General features: G+C 36.5%; 1 protein-coding gene across 2 annotated transcripts in view; it reads left to right on the top strand.

The window, feature by feature from the left end:
• Positions 1 to 16,485, top strand: part of PDE3B (phosphodiesterase 3B) — a 170,208-nt gene that overhangs the window by 132,214 nt on the left and 21,509 nt on the right. For both annotated transcript variants that reach the window (XM_057750047.1, XM_057750045.1), the window contains exons 8-11: positions 1,029 to 1,180; positions 2,257 to 2,394; positions 3,840 to 3,951; positions 6,776 to 6,889. In XM_057750047.1, the coding sequence (XP_057606030.1) occupies positions 1,029 to 1,180; positions 2,257 to 2,394; positions 3,840 to 3,951; positions 6,776 to 6,889 (516 nt within the window). The remainder of the gene's footprint in view (positions 1 to 1,028; positions 1,181 to 2,256; positions 2,395 to 3,839; positions 3,952 to 6,775; positions 6,890 to 16,485) is intronic.

Genomic DNA, 16,485 nt, shown 5'->3' with positions numbered 1-16,485 from the left:
ATACTTCAATAAAAATAAACAAACAAATAAACAAACCTAGTTCTTCTGAAAGTCAACTCAAATGAGTACTCTTAAAAACACTTATTTTTAAAAATCCCTACATATTGAAAAATAAATCCTAGGCTTGTGGCTTGACGAATTTTCATACATCTCATATACATGTCTAATCAGCACCCAGATCAACAAACAAAACACTACCAGCACCTCAGAATTTCCTCTCATGCCCTGCTTCCAGGAATCTTCCCCAAAGCTAATGTTTATCCTTTCAGTACTCATGTGTATCAATTTTGATATGTTTTTGAACATTTTTATAAAGAGAATCAGAGTATGTACTGGCTTCCTTCTCTTGACATTGTGTTTTTAAAAATCATCCATATTGGTGCACGTGATTGAAGTTTATTCTTTTCTTTTTGCTCTGTGGTGTTTAGCTTTGTGAGTACACTGCAGTTTGCTTATTGTTGATGGGGTTTGGGAGAGTTTCCTGTTTAGCGTATTACAAATAGAATGAGTATGAATATTTTTTTGCATGTGAGTGAATACTATTTAGCTACCAATGCTGCTTCCCTTTTCCATGTAATTTGGGGAAAAGAATATTATTAATCACATTGGTAGAGAAATAACTCTCAATTCATGACACTTTTAATGTTTAGATGTGCCTTAATCTCGTCCATAATTATGAACTTAGAATTTGTGTATCCAAAACTCATACAATTTCAGCTGTTAGAAGTTGTTTATATGAAATTGGTTTAAAAAAAAAATCCTATTGAGAGGGACTAACATTTTCAGTTTCTCAGTCTCACAATGAATATCCACCCATCTTGTTCATCCATGAGTAGCCATAATCAGGTGAAATAGTGCCTGAGCACAAGGTACCTGGGCCACGTGGTCCAACAAGATACAACTTAATTGTGCCATTAATTTGGATTGCCAGTATAGTTCAACTTATGTGAATATTTTTTACAAATTTTTCTTATAAAACTGTTCATATAGGACAGGTTTTGTTTATTACTTTATGTGCTTTTTGAAAGGTGATGAAGACAGCACCATTTTCTCAAAAACGTCATTCAAGCTTACAGAAGCCCAACAAGAAGTGGCAACAGAGAACGGAGACTGCGGAAAACTACTTTGGGAAGGTGACAGTCACCTAAAAGAAGAGGCACAGAATGAAGAGCAACCAAATGTAAAAGATAAACTTTCAATATGATTATGTTAAGGTGAAATATATTATTAGTTAGTACTAAGTGTGTTATTTTTGCCCAGAACAAGGTTTTTAATATGATTTTTTTAAAAAAATTTTACTGAAAAGTCACTATAACACCTAAAAATAAAGTTTCTTTAAATAAATGAAGAGTTTGGGATTAACAGATACACACGACTATATATAAAATAAACAGGACCTACTGTATAGCACAGGGAACTCTACTCAATATCCTATAATAACCTATGTGGGAAAAGAATCTCCAAAAGAATAGATATATGTATACATATAACTGAATCACTTTGCTGTACACCTGAAACTAACACAACAGTGTAAATCAGTTATATATGTTTAAAAAAAAAAAAGAAAGAAAGAAAACCTTGGGTTAAAAATAAGTACTTTTAAACTCATCATCCTAGAACAATTAAGTGCACTCATTTTAATTTTTTATTTTTTTTTAGCTCTTTTCACTCATTTTTAAATGAACACATTTAGTTTTATAGTCAATATACTACTTGCCATGCTGATATTTTCTTCATGGTATGTGTTAAAATATGAAAAAATAAAGTATGTGCATAGTCATTAAAAACAATGAAAATAACCTACTTATAATTGTAGGGGTTTTTTTTTTGTTCTTAAAGTTCAAAATTTAAGCTTTTTTGGGGGAAAAAATCCATTTCTTTTGGGAAGTTATCCTAGAAATAAATGTTAGTTTAAGGATCTAAGCTTCTCTCTATTATCCTTTGATACCTGTAACTTCCAAAACGAAAATAATGGATTTTACATTTGTGCAGTGTTTTTTAAATAAAATATATTTATGAAAGTAGTGTAAAGACCAATAAGTTCTTTGATGACTAGAAGATATGTTTATATATTTGTCTGAAGATAACATTCTACAAAGAGTAGGAAGTACAGTTTATATTTGAGAATAACTTATAGAAAATAATATTGACCATGAGAACACTTAGAAATCTGTGTTCTCATTTAGCTGTAGATTAACAATATTTATAAAAAGTAAGGTTAAGTTGGTTTGTTTTTCTTTCCTCCTACATATACAGATTGAACAAGAAGCATCACAGGATCTGATTTTAATAGAAGATTATGACTCATTAATAGAAAATATGAGTAACTGGAATTTTCAAATTTTTGAACTTGCAGAAAAGATGGGAGAGAAATCAGGAAGGATCCTCAGTCAGGTTTGTTTCAAATCTCTACTGCTTTCTTAGAAGTTAATTTTTTCTTGAATCTTTAAAAAAGCAAAATCTAAAGATGTATAATATTGGTTTAGGTACAAGTTCAACATTGTTCATTGAATTATTTTTTTCAGAAATTTTCAATAGAAAATTTGAAGAGAAATCTGTATATAAAAACCCATATATAGGACTTCCTAGGTGGCACAGTGGTAAAGAATCTGCCTGCCAATGCAGGGGACATGGGTTCAAGCCCTGCCCTGGGAAGATTCCACATGCCACGGAGCAACTAAGCCCGTGCGCCTTAAAAAAAAAAAAGAAAAAAAGTATTAAAAAAAAAAAAACCCATATATATAAAAACAAATATATATTTTATATATAAAGTATTTCATAAATTTGTATATATTTATATGAAAAGTAGTTTATTTGCCCATAATAATGGGATTTAATTTTCAGTAAGAAGGGACTTCCCTGGTGGCACAGTGATTAAGAATCTGCCTGCCAATGCAGGGGACACGGGTTCGAGCCCTGGTCTGGGAAGATCCCACATGCCACAGAGCAACTAAGCCCATGAGCCACAACTATTAGCCTACATGCCGCAACTACTGAAGCCTGCGTGCCTAGAGCCCTTGCTCCACAACAAGAGAAGCCACTGCAACGAAAAGTAGCCCCTGCTTGCCGAAAGCCTGCAAGCAGCAACGAAGACCCAGTGCAGCCAATAAATAAATTACATAACCAATTTTAAAATATTTACAATAAGAAGTAATAAAGATTTACTTTTTATTAAATCTTGAGGTTGAAAAGGACATGAAAGGTGATCTAGTTCTTTGGACTGGAACTTAGGCTTCATCTTCTTTACTTATCCTCCCTGTGCTTTACCCAAGGCCAAATGGTCTATTTCATGCTAGAACCATGGAACAATACTTCCATTTTACCACCCAGACTCAAAGTTCTTCCTGGTGGGTCCATACAACATCAGGTTAACCTTCCTGAAATATCACTCTCATTAACTCCAAAGTGATCTTATTTATGAAATGCGAGAACATAAGGATAAATTATGTGGAGGACATATAATTTATTACATTGAATTCTTTAGGGACAGAAATGTGATAAATATATTGTCCTAACTTCTTTTAACACCTAGGACTAGAATAGAATACAGTTCATGTGCCCTTCAGTAAGTTATGAATGAAAAGCTAAAGGAAAGAGTGGAAAATTTTCAAAACTGGAACATGATATGGTAATTGTTCTTTGGTTTTCAAGGGCTTTAGGGTAGGTATCTTCCTTTTTCATGTTTTGGAAAGAAGTCATTGTAGGGAAGTTTTTAATAAATTATTAACTTAAAGACATACACGGTTAACTTTCCCAAATGCAAACCACAAAAACATTATATTCAACTAGAAATGGAAATTCTGATTTTTAAAGCAAACTTTCTTTTAACTGACATTTAGGTTATGTATACCCTGTTTCAAGACACTGGCTTATTGGAGATATTTAAAATTCCCACTCTACAATTCATGAACTACTTTCATGCCTTAGAAAATGGCTATCGAGACATTCCTTGTAAGTATTAACATATATTATTTAAGTTGAAATAATACTGGTTTTGATATTCTTTATAAACTCCCTTTAGATGGTCCCTTAAACGCTTTTTAAATTGCATGTTTGGAAAAGTTGGAAAATAGTAATTTAAAAAGAAAATCTACATCCTCCTACCCAGAGTTAAGTGATTACTGTTAACATTTTGGTAGGGGACTTCTCTGGTGGTTCAGTGGTTAACACTCCACACTCCCAATGCATGGGGCATGGGTTCCATCCCTGGTCAGGGAACTAAGATACCACAGGCCCTGCAGTGCAGCCAAAAAATTAAAAACAACCCATTTTGGTATATATCGTTCAAGACTTTTTCTTATACATACCTATTTTTTATGAAGTGAATCATAATATTAATACCTGCTTTTTCACGAAATATACTGTACATCTTTCTATGTTAACAGTTATTCATGAGTACCTTATCTTTTCAGATGTTTGCTAGTTTTACATCATGAGTTTCATAAATTCCTTTACTTTAAAATGTTTAAAACTTATTCATAGAAATTGTTTTTTAACTATGCCCTGATTTGTGGAATAATTATTTTGTTTGTTTGTTCTTTGGCTGCACTCCACAGCCAGTAGGATCTTAGTTCCCTGCCCAGGGATTGAACCCGGGCCCTTGTCAGTGAGAGTGCGGAGTTCTAACCACTGGACCGCCAGGGAATTCCCTGTGGAATAATTTTTAATGGTGATTGGATTTTATGATACAACAGAATTTTAATTTTATATCAGGAAAAGGTACAGTTTTCTTTATGTGTTGATTCATTCTATGGTTAACCTCTAGGTGGACACACTTTTGGGAAGTATAGAGAGAGCAAATTATTCTTAAATTGGCCTCCCTCATAAATAATGGTGATGCCTAATAATTTAATGTGTTATATGCACTATAAATCCCAGTTACAAAGTAGGCATTTTGAAAAGTGGCTGAATTTTATAAATGGAAGAAAGTGATACTTTAAGGTAGACTTCACAGGCAGGGGATGGAAAAAAGAAAGCCATGGTGAGGAGTTTTCATGTTACCTCCAATTGGATATATTGGTTAAAAAAGAGTCTCTGGGAAATTCCCTAGCAGTCCAGTGGTTAGGACTCCGTGCTTCCACTGCAGGATGTGTCATCTGCTAATGCTACATGGAAGGTACTCATTAAATATTTGTTGAAATATCAGCTATGTATATAATCATTATTCACAAAGATTATCTCATTTAATCTTTGTTGGAAAGGTTGTATTATCTGCCTTTTACAGGTGAGAAGTAAAAATTCAGAAGGATCTTTCCCAAGAGCATAAAACTGGAAATAGCAAAGCTGGGTTTCACTTGTAGGATCTGCCTTTGCACATAGTGGTATTTTAGTAAACCAGTGTCTCACTGATCATGTACTACATGTCCGACACTATTCTGGATGTTTATATACCTTTTAACATGTAATCCTTATAGCAGGCCTGAAAGAGAGATATTTCTTATCTGTTTTGGGGGGTGGGGGGAGCTGTCCAAGTATTCAGAATTTTTAACTGCTCTGTGTGCCTTTGTGCAGAAATTATTTTGTTTGCAAACATGGGTCTCCATAATCCAGGCACTAGTTACATATTTTTTTTTCAATTCTTTTTTTTTTTAAAGCTCTTTATTGGAATATAATTGCTTTACACTCTTGTACCAGTTTTTGAGGTACACCAAAGTGAATCAGCTGTATTTATACATATATCCCCATATCCCCTCCCTCCCACGGCTCCCTCCCACCCTGCCTGTCCTGACCCTCTAAGGCATCACCCATCAGAGTTGATCTCCCTTTGTTATACAGCAACTTCCCACTAGCTATCTCTTTTACAGTTGGTAGTGTATATATGTCTATGCTACTCTCTCACTTTGTCCCAGCTTCCCCTTTGCCCCCACCCCAACCCTGTGTCCTCCAGTCCATTCTCTGCATCTGCATCTTTATTCTTGCCCTGTCACTGGGTTCATCAGTACCATTTTTTTAGATTCCATATATATGAGTTAGCATACGGTATTTGTTTTTCTCTTTCTGGCTTACTTTGCTCTGTATGACAGTCTCTAGGTCTATCCACCTCATTACATATAGCTCAATTTTATTCCTTTTTATGGCTGAGTAATATTCCATTGTATATATGTGCCACACCTTCTTTATCCATTCATCTGTTGATGGGCATTTAGGTTGCTTCCACGTCCTGGTTATTGTAAATAGTGCTGCAGTGAACATTGTGGTATGTTTCTTTTTGGATTCTGGTTTTCTCTGGGTATATGCCCAGTAGTGGGATTACTGGATCATATGGTACTTTCATTTTTAGTTTTTTAAGGAACCTCCAAACTGTTTTCCATAGTGGCTGTACCAACTTACATTTGTGCAGAAATTATTTTGTTTGCAAACATGGGTCTCCATAATCCAGACACTATTTACATTTTTTTAAAAGCCACAAAAAAGCAACCTTAGGGAATTACCTGGCGGTCCAGTGGTTAATTTGGCGCTTTCACTGCAGGGGCCCACCCTAGTTGGGGAACTAAGATCCGGAAAGCAAGCAACCTTAGGTAAATTAGCCCTGGTTATGCTGCCTTTTCTTTGACCCCTTTACTATGTATTCATAATATATGTGAAAGTTTTTAAAAGAAAACACATCAAGAAACTTTCACAAAATAAGATGAAACAGAAACATAATTGTTGGATATTATTCTAAGCCATATATTCTATTTATGAGGATACAGTATGACTAGAAAGTACTTTTTAAAATGTCCTATGTTAAAAATAACAGAATGATCATTTTTATAAAACATTTTGGTGACTTTAGATCACAATCGTGTACATGCCACAGATGTCCTACATGCTGTTTGGTATCTGACAACACGGCCAATTCCTGGCTTACAGCAGACCCATAATGATCATGGACTGGGAAATGAAACGGGTAGGTACTTCCTTCTATAAATCTTTCCTTTAATTATCTGGTTAGGAATAATAAATCAAGCTATCTCATTTTGTTATCTCTATTCTCTTAAAATTTTTATTAAGTAAACCTTGATATATATATATATATAAAGGACTATGTAAATTTTGACGATAATGACATGCAAACTAGGAAACCCACTACCCATCTTAAAAGTGAGGTTAAGATTCAACACTACTCAATCTACCATGTTTCTTTTCTGTGTCCCACCCTGCTGCTTTCTTCACTGAGGTAGCCAATACCCTGAATATTATGATAATCATTTCTTTGCTTTTCTTTCAGTTCTTGGCTTTTCTGTTTTAGATATATCATGTAAATTTAAAATATATAACATTCCCAACAAAACGGGGCACGTTTAAAAGCTTCACTTATGTATTTAAATGATATTAAAAAACTTGTTAACATTCAGATTTTGTTTCCTCATCATAAATGTAACTATTTATACAAATATACTGAATTATAACATTCACTGTTCTCTTATTCTATTTTATAAAAGAGGGGAGGGCTTCCCTGGTAGCACAGTAGTTAAGAATCCGCCTGCCAATTCAGGGGACACAGGTTCGATCCCTGGTCCAGGAAGATCCCACATGCTGCGGAGCAACTAAGCCTGTGCACCATAACTACTGAGCCTGTGCTCTAGAGCCTGTGAGCCACAACTAATGAGCCCACATGCTGCAACTACTGAAGCCCGCGCGCCTAGAGCCTGTGCTCCACTGTAATAAGAAACTTGTGCACCACAACAAAGAGTAGTCCCCGCTCACCACTAGAGAAAGCCTGCATGCAGTAACAAAGACCCAGCACAGCCAATAAATAAAAATAAATAAATAAATAAAAGAGGGAAGACGGGACTTCCCTTGGTGGTCTAGTGGTAGGATCCGGCACTTTCACTGCTATGGCCTGGGTTCAATCCCTCGTTGGGGAACTGAGATCCTGAAAGGTGTGTGGCCAAAATTTTAAAAGATTAAAAAAAGAGAGGGGGGAGAAATACTCCAATAAAACACACACACACACACACACACACACACACACACACACACACAAATCAGGACAGAATTTGCTCAGTTACAAATGCCTGAGAAATATTATCATACTAATCAGTGCGAATGTCATATAGTCTGAGCCACTGGTTTACCTTCTTTGGTGGTTTAAAGTACTGCCATTGGGCTTCCTAGGTGGCGCAGTGGTTAAGAATCCGCCTGCCAATGCACAGGTCACGGGTTCGATCCAGCTCCAGGAAGATCCCACATGCCGTGGAGCAACTAAGCCCATGTGCAAAAAAAAAAAAAAAGTAAAGTACTGCCATTGTTTGATGGATTTGCCTTATGTCACTGGTTCATTTTTGTCTACCATCCATACTTTCTCCATCAGAGATCATTTTCTTCAGCCTTTTTGTTTGTAGATGTATTTATTTTGTCTTAGAATAATGTTTTCTTATTTCAGCACATTTGTAGATATCATTACATCTTCTGACTTCTATAGTTTCTGTTGACAAATCAGCCATAAGTCTTACTTCTCTTAAAAGTAGTATGCTCCTTTTCTCTTTGCTGTTGGTTTTTAGCATTTTGATTGTTGATACACTTAGGTGATATTCTTTGAATTCATGCTATTTGGGGTTCAGTGAACTTCGTGAATATATTGATTAATATCTTTTATAGGTTTCTATCATACTCTTCAAAATTCTTCCAGCCTTCACCCACAGCCCAATTCCAAAGCTGTTTTCACATTTTTAGGTATTTGTTGCAGCAACACCTTACTTCCAAGTGCCAAAATCTGTATTAGTTTCCTATTGCTGCTGTAACAAATTACCTCAGACTTAGTGGCTTAAAACAATACAAATTGGGGGAATTCCCTGGCAGTCCAGTGGTTAGGACTCTGCACTTCCACTTCAGGGGGCATGAGTTCAGTCCCTGGTTGAGGAACTAAGATCCTGCATGCCACACAGCGTGGAATGTTTTCTTGCCCCCTCCAGCTTCTACAAGCCACCTGCATTCCATGGCTCATGGCCCCTTCTTCAAAGACAGCAGCATAGCATCTTCAAGTCTGTCTCAGACCCTGACCTTTTTATCCTTCAAAGGAATTAGCAAAAAGTGGAATAGCTACAAGCTTGGTTTTCTGTCCAGAGTATACATTCCTGACAGTGATTCTTCCACTTTTAGTATTTTCTGCAGTCTGGATAGGTTGAGAATTTCCCAAATTATCAAGTCCTAGATCCTTTTGCTTAACAGTTCTCCCTCACTTTCCTCTTACATTTTATTTCAAACAGTAAGAAATCTGGTTGTATCTTTAATACTTTCCTTGGAAATCTCCTTAGCTAAATATCTAAGTTCATTGTTTACAAGTTTTGTATTCCACATATGCAGCACACAATTCAACTAAGCTTTCTGCTGCTATGTTAACAATGATCTCCTTTCCTCTAGTTTCCGATTATGGGTTCATCTGAGCCCTCACTGGCAGTGTCCCTAACAGCAGTTTTCTACTACGAGCCTGTTCAAGGTGATTTAAGTATTCCCTAAGGCAATGTCTGTTTTCTCTTCTGTGCACCTCACTTCCTCCTGAGTTCTTACTAGCAGTATTATAAGTCCTTATACACAATATTATGGAATCAAGTATGTGTAGCAGACAAAGCTTTCTTTGGGAGACCAAGTAGCTGTTGAAATGGAAAATTGTGGTAGAAACAAAGACTGTAAGGACTATGAGATGCGCTGCCTTATTCTGATTGCAGTAGAGAATTAAGAGAAAAAAAAAAAAAGACTGACACCAAAAGTAGAAGCAACAAAAGCAAAAATAAACAAGTGGGACTACATCAAGCTAAAAAGCTTCTATACAGCAAGGAAACAATTTTAAAAATGAAAAGGCAACCTGCAGAATGGGAGAAAATATTTGTAAACCATATGCTGGGTAAGGGGTTAATATCCAAAATACGTAAAGAACTCATACAACTCAGTAACCAAAAAAAAATCTGATTTTTAAAAATGGGAAGAGAAACAAAATAGACATCCAAATGGGCAACAGGTACATGAAAAGGTACTCAACCTCACTAATCATCAGGGAAATGTAAATCAAAACCACAGTGGGATATCACCTCACACTTGTTAGAATGGCTGTCATCAAGAAGACAAGAGGTAGGACTTCCCTGGTGGCACACTGGCTAAGAATCCGCCTGCCAATGTAGGGGACATGGGTTTCAACCCTGGTCCAGGAAGATACAACATGCTGCAGAGCAACTAAGCCTGTGTGCCACAACTACAGAGCCCGCATGCCACAACTACTGAAGCTCACATGTCTACAGCCTGTGTCCCCAACAAGAGAAGCCACTGCAATGAGAAGCCTGTGCAACTCAACTAAGAGTAGCCCAAATCAATCAGTCAATCAATCAATCAGTTTATTTAAAAAAAAAAAAAAGATGAGGTAAGTCTTGGCCAAGATGTGGATTTAAGGGAACACTTGCGCACTGTTGAAGAGAAGGGAAATTCGTTCAGCCACTGTGAACAATAGTATGGAGATTTTGACTGCTCAAAAAAATAAAAACATAACTATCATATGAAGCAGCAATTTCTGGGTATATGTCGAAAGGAAACAAAAACAGAACTTTAAAGAGATCTATGCACTCCCATGTTTATTGCAGCATTATTCACAATAGCCAAGACATGGAAATAACTTGTCTGCCAGTGGATGAATGGATAAAGAAGGGGTGTGTGGGTGTGTATACACACCCACCATGGAATATTATTCAGCCATGAGATAGAAGGAAATCCTGCCATTTGCAAAAACACAGATGGGCCTTGAAGGCATTACGCTAAATGAAATGTCAGACAAATACTTATGATGTCACTTATATATGCAATCTAAAAATGCTGAACTTGTAAAAACACAGAGTATGATGATGGTTACCAGAGGCTGGGAGTGAGGAAACTGGGGATATGTTGTTTAAGGGTACAAACTTGTAACTAGTGGATAAACAAGTCTAGATAAACAACTCCTAGAGAGCTAATGCACACCATGATGATTATAGTCAACAATACTATATTGTAAACCTCAAAGCTGCTCAGAGACCAGATTTTAATTGTTCTCACCACAAAAAAGAAATGGTAATTGTGTGGTGTTGTAGAGGTGTTAGTTAATGCTACAGGTGGGTAATCATATTGCTGATACAAAAATCAACACCTAAGAAAATGGTAATAGGAGCATACATGTCAATAATCACCTTAAATGTAAATGGATTAAATGCTCCAACCAAAAGACACAGACTGGTTGAATGGATACAAAAACAAGACCCTTCTATATTGCTGCCTACAAGAAACCTACTTCAGACCAAGGGACACATAGAGACTGAAAGTAAAGGGATGGAAAAAGATATTCCATGCAAATGGAAGCCAAAAGAAAGCTGGAGTAGCAATACTCATATCAGACAAATTAGACTTTAAAATAGACTATTACAAGAGACAAGAAGGGACACTACATAATGATCAAGGGATCAATCCAAGAAGAACATATAACAATTGTAAATATCTATGCACCCAACATAGGAGCACCTCAATACATAAGGCAAATGCTAACAGCCATAAAAGGAGACATGGACAGTAACACAATAATAGTAGGAGACTTTAACACCCCACTTACAACAATGGACAGATCATCCAAACAGAAAATAAATAAGGACACAAAAGCTTTAAATGACACATTAGACCATCTCGACCTTGATATTTATAGGACATTCCATCCAAAAACTACAGAATACACTTTCTTCTCAAGTACACACGGAACATTCTCCAGGAGAGATCACATCTTGGGTCACAAATCAAGCCTCGGTAAATTCAAAAAAATTAAAATCGTATCAAGCATCTTCTCTGACCACAATGCCATGAGACTAGATATCAATTACAGGAAAAAATCAGTAAAAAATACAACCACATGGAGACTAAACAATACACTATTAAACAACCAAGAAATCACTAAAGATATCAAAGAGGAAATCAAAAAATACCTAGGAACAAATGACAATGAAAATACAATGACCCAGCAAAAGCAGTCCTAAGAGGGAAGTTTATAGCAATACAGTCCTACCTCAAGAAACAAGAAAAATATCAAATAAGCAACCTAACCTTACACCTAAAACAATCAGAGAAAGAAGAACAAAAAACCCCAAAGTGAGCAGAAGGAAAGAAATCATAAAGATCAGAGCAGAAATAAATGAAAAAGAAAGGAAGGAAACAATAGCAAAGATCAATACAACTAAAAGCTGGTTCTTTGAGAAGATAAACAAAATTGATAAACCATTAGCCAAACGTATCAGGAAAAAAAGGGAGAAGATGCAAATCAACAGAATTAGAAATGAAAAAGAAGTAACCACGGACACTGCAGAAATACAAAAGATCATGAGAGACTACTACAAACAACTATATGCCAATAAATTGAATAACCTGGAAGAAATGGATAAATTCTTAGAAAAGTACAATCTTCCAAAACTGAACCAGGAAGAAATAGAACATATGAACAGGCCAATCACAAGTATGGAAATTGAAACTGTGATTAAAAATCTCCCAACAAACAAAAGCCCAGGGCCAGATGGCTTCACAGGTGAATTCTATCAAACGTTTAGAGAAGAGCTAACACCTGTCCTTCTCAAACTCTTCCAAATTATAGCAGAAGGAGGAACACTCCCAAACTCATTCTACGAGGCTACCATCACCCTGATACCAAAACCAGGCAAAGATGTCACAAAAAAAGAAAATTACACGCCAATATCACTGATGAATATAGATGCAAAAATCCTCAACAAAATACTAGCTAACAGAATCCAACAGCACATTAAAAAGATCATACACCATGATCAAGTGGGGTTTATCCCTGGAATGCAAGGATTCTTCAATATACGCAAATCAAACAATGTGATACACCATATTAACATACTGAAAGATAAAAACCATACGATAATCTCAATAGATGCAGAAAAAGCTTTTGACAAAACTCAACATCCATTTATGATAAAAATTCTCCAGTAAATGGGCATAGAAGGAAATTACCTCAACATAACAAAAGCCATATATGACAAACCAACAGCCAACATCATCCTAAATGGTGAAAAACTGAAAGCATTCCCTCTAAGGTCAGGAACAAGACAGGGGTGTCCACTCTCACCATTACTATTCAACATAGTTTTGGAAGTGTTAGCCACAGCAATCAGGGAAGAAAATGAAATAAAAGGAATCCAGATTGGAAAAGAAGAAGTAAAATTGTCACTCTTCGCAGATGACATGATATTATACATAGAAAACCCTGAAGACTCTACCAGAAAACTGCTAGCACTAATCAATGAATTTAGTAAAGTAGCAGGATACAAAATTAATGCACAGAAATCTCTTGCATTCCTATACACTAACAATAAAAGAACAGAAAGAGAAATTAAGGAAACTCTTCCATTTACCATTGCAACAAAAAGAATAAAATACCTAGGAATAAGTCTGCCTAAGGAGGCAAAAAACCTGTATGCAGAAAACTAAAAGACACTGATGAAAGAAATCAAAGATGATACAAACAGATGGAGGGACATACCATGTTCTTGGATTGGAAGAATCAATATTATGAAAATGACTATCTTACCCAAAGCAATTTACAGCTTCAACGCAATCCCTATCAAATTACCAATGGCATTTTTCACAGAACTAGAACAAGAAATCTTATGATTTGTATGGAAATGCAAAAGACCCTGAATAGCCAGAGCAATCTTGAGAAGGGAAGATGGAGTTGGTGGAATTAGGCTTCCTGACTTCAAGCTATACTATAAGGCCACAGTGATCAAGACAGTATGGTACTGGCACAAAAATAGAAAGGTAGATCAATGGAACAGAATAGAGAACTCAGAGATAAACCCAAGCACATATGGGCAGCTTATCTTTGACAAAGGAGGCAAGAATATACAATGGAAAAAAGACCGCCTCTTCAATAAGTGGTGCTGGGAAAATTGGACAGCTACATGTAAAAGAATGAAATTAGAACACTTCCTAATACCATACACAAAAATAAACTCAAAATGGATTAAAGACCTACATGTAAGGCCAGGCACTATAAAACTCCTAGAGGAAAACATAGGCAGAACACTTTATGACATACATCAAAGCAAGATCCTTTTTGACCCACCTCCTAGAATAATGGAAATAAAATCAAGAATAAACAAATGGGACCTCATGAAACTTAAAAGCTTTTGCACAGCGAAAGAATCCATAAACAAGACAAGAAGACAACCCTCAGAATGGGAGAAAATACTTGCCAATGAAGCAACGGACAAAGGATTAATCTCCAAAATATACAAGCAGCTCATGCAGCTTAATACCAAAAAAGCAAATAACCCAATCCACAAATGGGCAGAAGACCTAAACAGACATTTCTCCAAAGAAGACATACAGAAGGCCAACAAACACATGAAAAGATACTCAACATCACTAATTTTTAGAGAAATGCAGGTCAAAGCCACAATGAGGTATCACCTCACACCAATCAGAATGGCCATCATCACAAAATCTAGAGACAATAAATGTTGGAGAGGGTGTGGAAAAAAGGGAACTCTCCTGCACTGTTGGTGGGATTGTAAGCTGGTACAGCCACTATGGAAAACAGTTTGGAGGTTCCTTAAAAAACTAAAAATAGAACTACCATATGACAGTAATCCCACTACTGGGCATATACCCAGAGAAAACCATGATCCAAAAAAAACAAGTAGCATAATGTTCATTGCAGCACTATTTACAATAGCCAGGACATGGAAACAACCTAGATGCCCATCAACAGATGAATGGATAAAGACGATGTGGCACATATACACAATGGAATATTACTCAGCCATAAAAAGGAATGAAATTGAACTATATGTCATGAGGTGGATAGATCTAGAGTCTGTCATACAGAGTGAAGTAAGCCAGAAAGAGAAAAACAAATACTGTATGCTAACACATATATATGGAATCTGAAGAAATGGTAGTGATGAAACCAGTGACAGGCAAGAGTGGAGATACAGAAGTAGAGAATGGACTTGAGGACACAGGGCTGGATGAGGGGCAAAGGGGAAGTTGGGATGAGGTGAGAGAGTAGCATAGACATATATACACTACCATCTGTAAAATAGATAGCTAGTGGGAAGTTGCTGTATAACAAAAGGAGATCAACTTCATGGGAGATGCCTTGGAGGGCCAGGACGGGGAGGGTGGGTGGGAGTTGCGGGAGGGAGGGGATATGGGGATATGTATGTAGATGCAGCTGATTCACTTTGGTGTACCTCAGAGACGGGTACAAGAGTGTAAAGCAAATATATTCCAATAAAGAGTTTTTAAAAAAAAAAAAGAAAAAGAAATCAACACCTTGTATACCTTAAATTTACCCAATGCTTTGTGTCAATTATATTTCAATTTAAAAAAAGGAAATGACAAGTTTAGAATTTTAATGAGTGGTTAGAGAACCAGATAGCTAAAAGAATTATTTTTATAGTAGGATCATAGCTTCTGAAAACATAATCCAAAATCTGATCCTGAAGTTACCTGAAATACAATGCAAGTTGAGTTCATGGCCTCACTAGGCCGCTTATGTTAGAACTGTGGTATCGATTGGGAAAGAAAGGACCCTGATAATTGAAAGGGGAATATCTGAGTAGATTTCAATAAATTTGATTACTTTGAACCCCTCAAATCTTGCTGTACCTCCCTGCTGAGAAACAATCATTTCTCCTTGTGTTGGTTGCCTGAAGACCTTGTAACAACCTCACCTGAGATTCTTTACTTTTAGGGGAGTGCTTTTTCACCTCTAAATCCAGTCCCACCACCTCTCATTTCTTTGTGATCCATAATTAAATGCAGATCTGCCAGGATCTAAGTCTTAACACCAAAATAATTTCCTAATTTTATATTGGCAGAAACCTGAGGAACATATGTGGGAATGGATTTAAAGTGTTACAGCAAGGGAAACGAAGGTAATGGTTGCTTATTTTGAATTTATTGATACAGGTGTACCTATTGGAGAGTCTGGATTCAAGGCATTAGCTTGAGTGCTTGGCAGTGGCTCTAACAGTTTGCTCCATTCATTGTCTGAAATCTAGGCATTAAGAGAAATTGAGATGTCACAATTTCCTGATATACTGTGGAGGAAGGAATTCAAAGGCTTACACTGATAGGATGTTGCAACGGGTTGGTCATGTAGTCGTCCCACCAATACCTAACCATGTCCCTCAGAAGTGTCCCCCTTCATTTCATCAAGGTGTTGAGAAATACATTGCAGTGCTAACTCTCGGAGGGTGAACTACCACACTGGCCCACCAATCATAATAGGGGCTCATGGAATTTAGGTGATACTAAAGGACTTTCAGCCTGGTCCATCTCACAGTGGTAGTTCCCTGAACCCACCCATTTTTGGAATGCACAGTTGGAACAAACGTATTTAGCAACTGGCAGAATCCCTCCATTAATTCGTAGAGGACCATCATGGTAGGAGGGGTCAAATGAAATCTCCTGAAACTGCCTTATTGGAGCAAAATAGTGAAGCAAAGCAATACCTTATTTCTGAATGGATAGTGC

Source organism: Hippopotamus amphibius, chromosome 9 (assembly GCF_030028045.1).
Source record: "Hippopotamus amphibius kiboko isolate mHipAmp2 chromosome 9, mHipAmp2.hap2, whole genome shotgun sequence".
Lineage (NCBI taxonomy): Eukaryota > Metazoa > Chordata > Mammalia > Artiodactyla > Hippopotamidae > Hippopotamus > Hippopotamus amphibius.
This window is presented reverse-complemented; position numbering and strand designations above follow the sequence as displayed.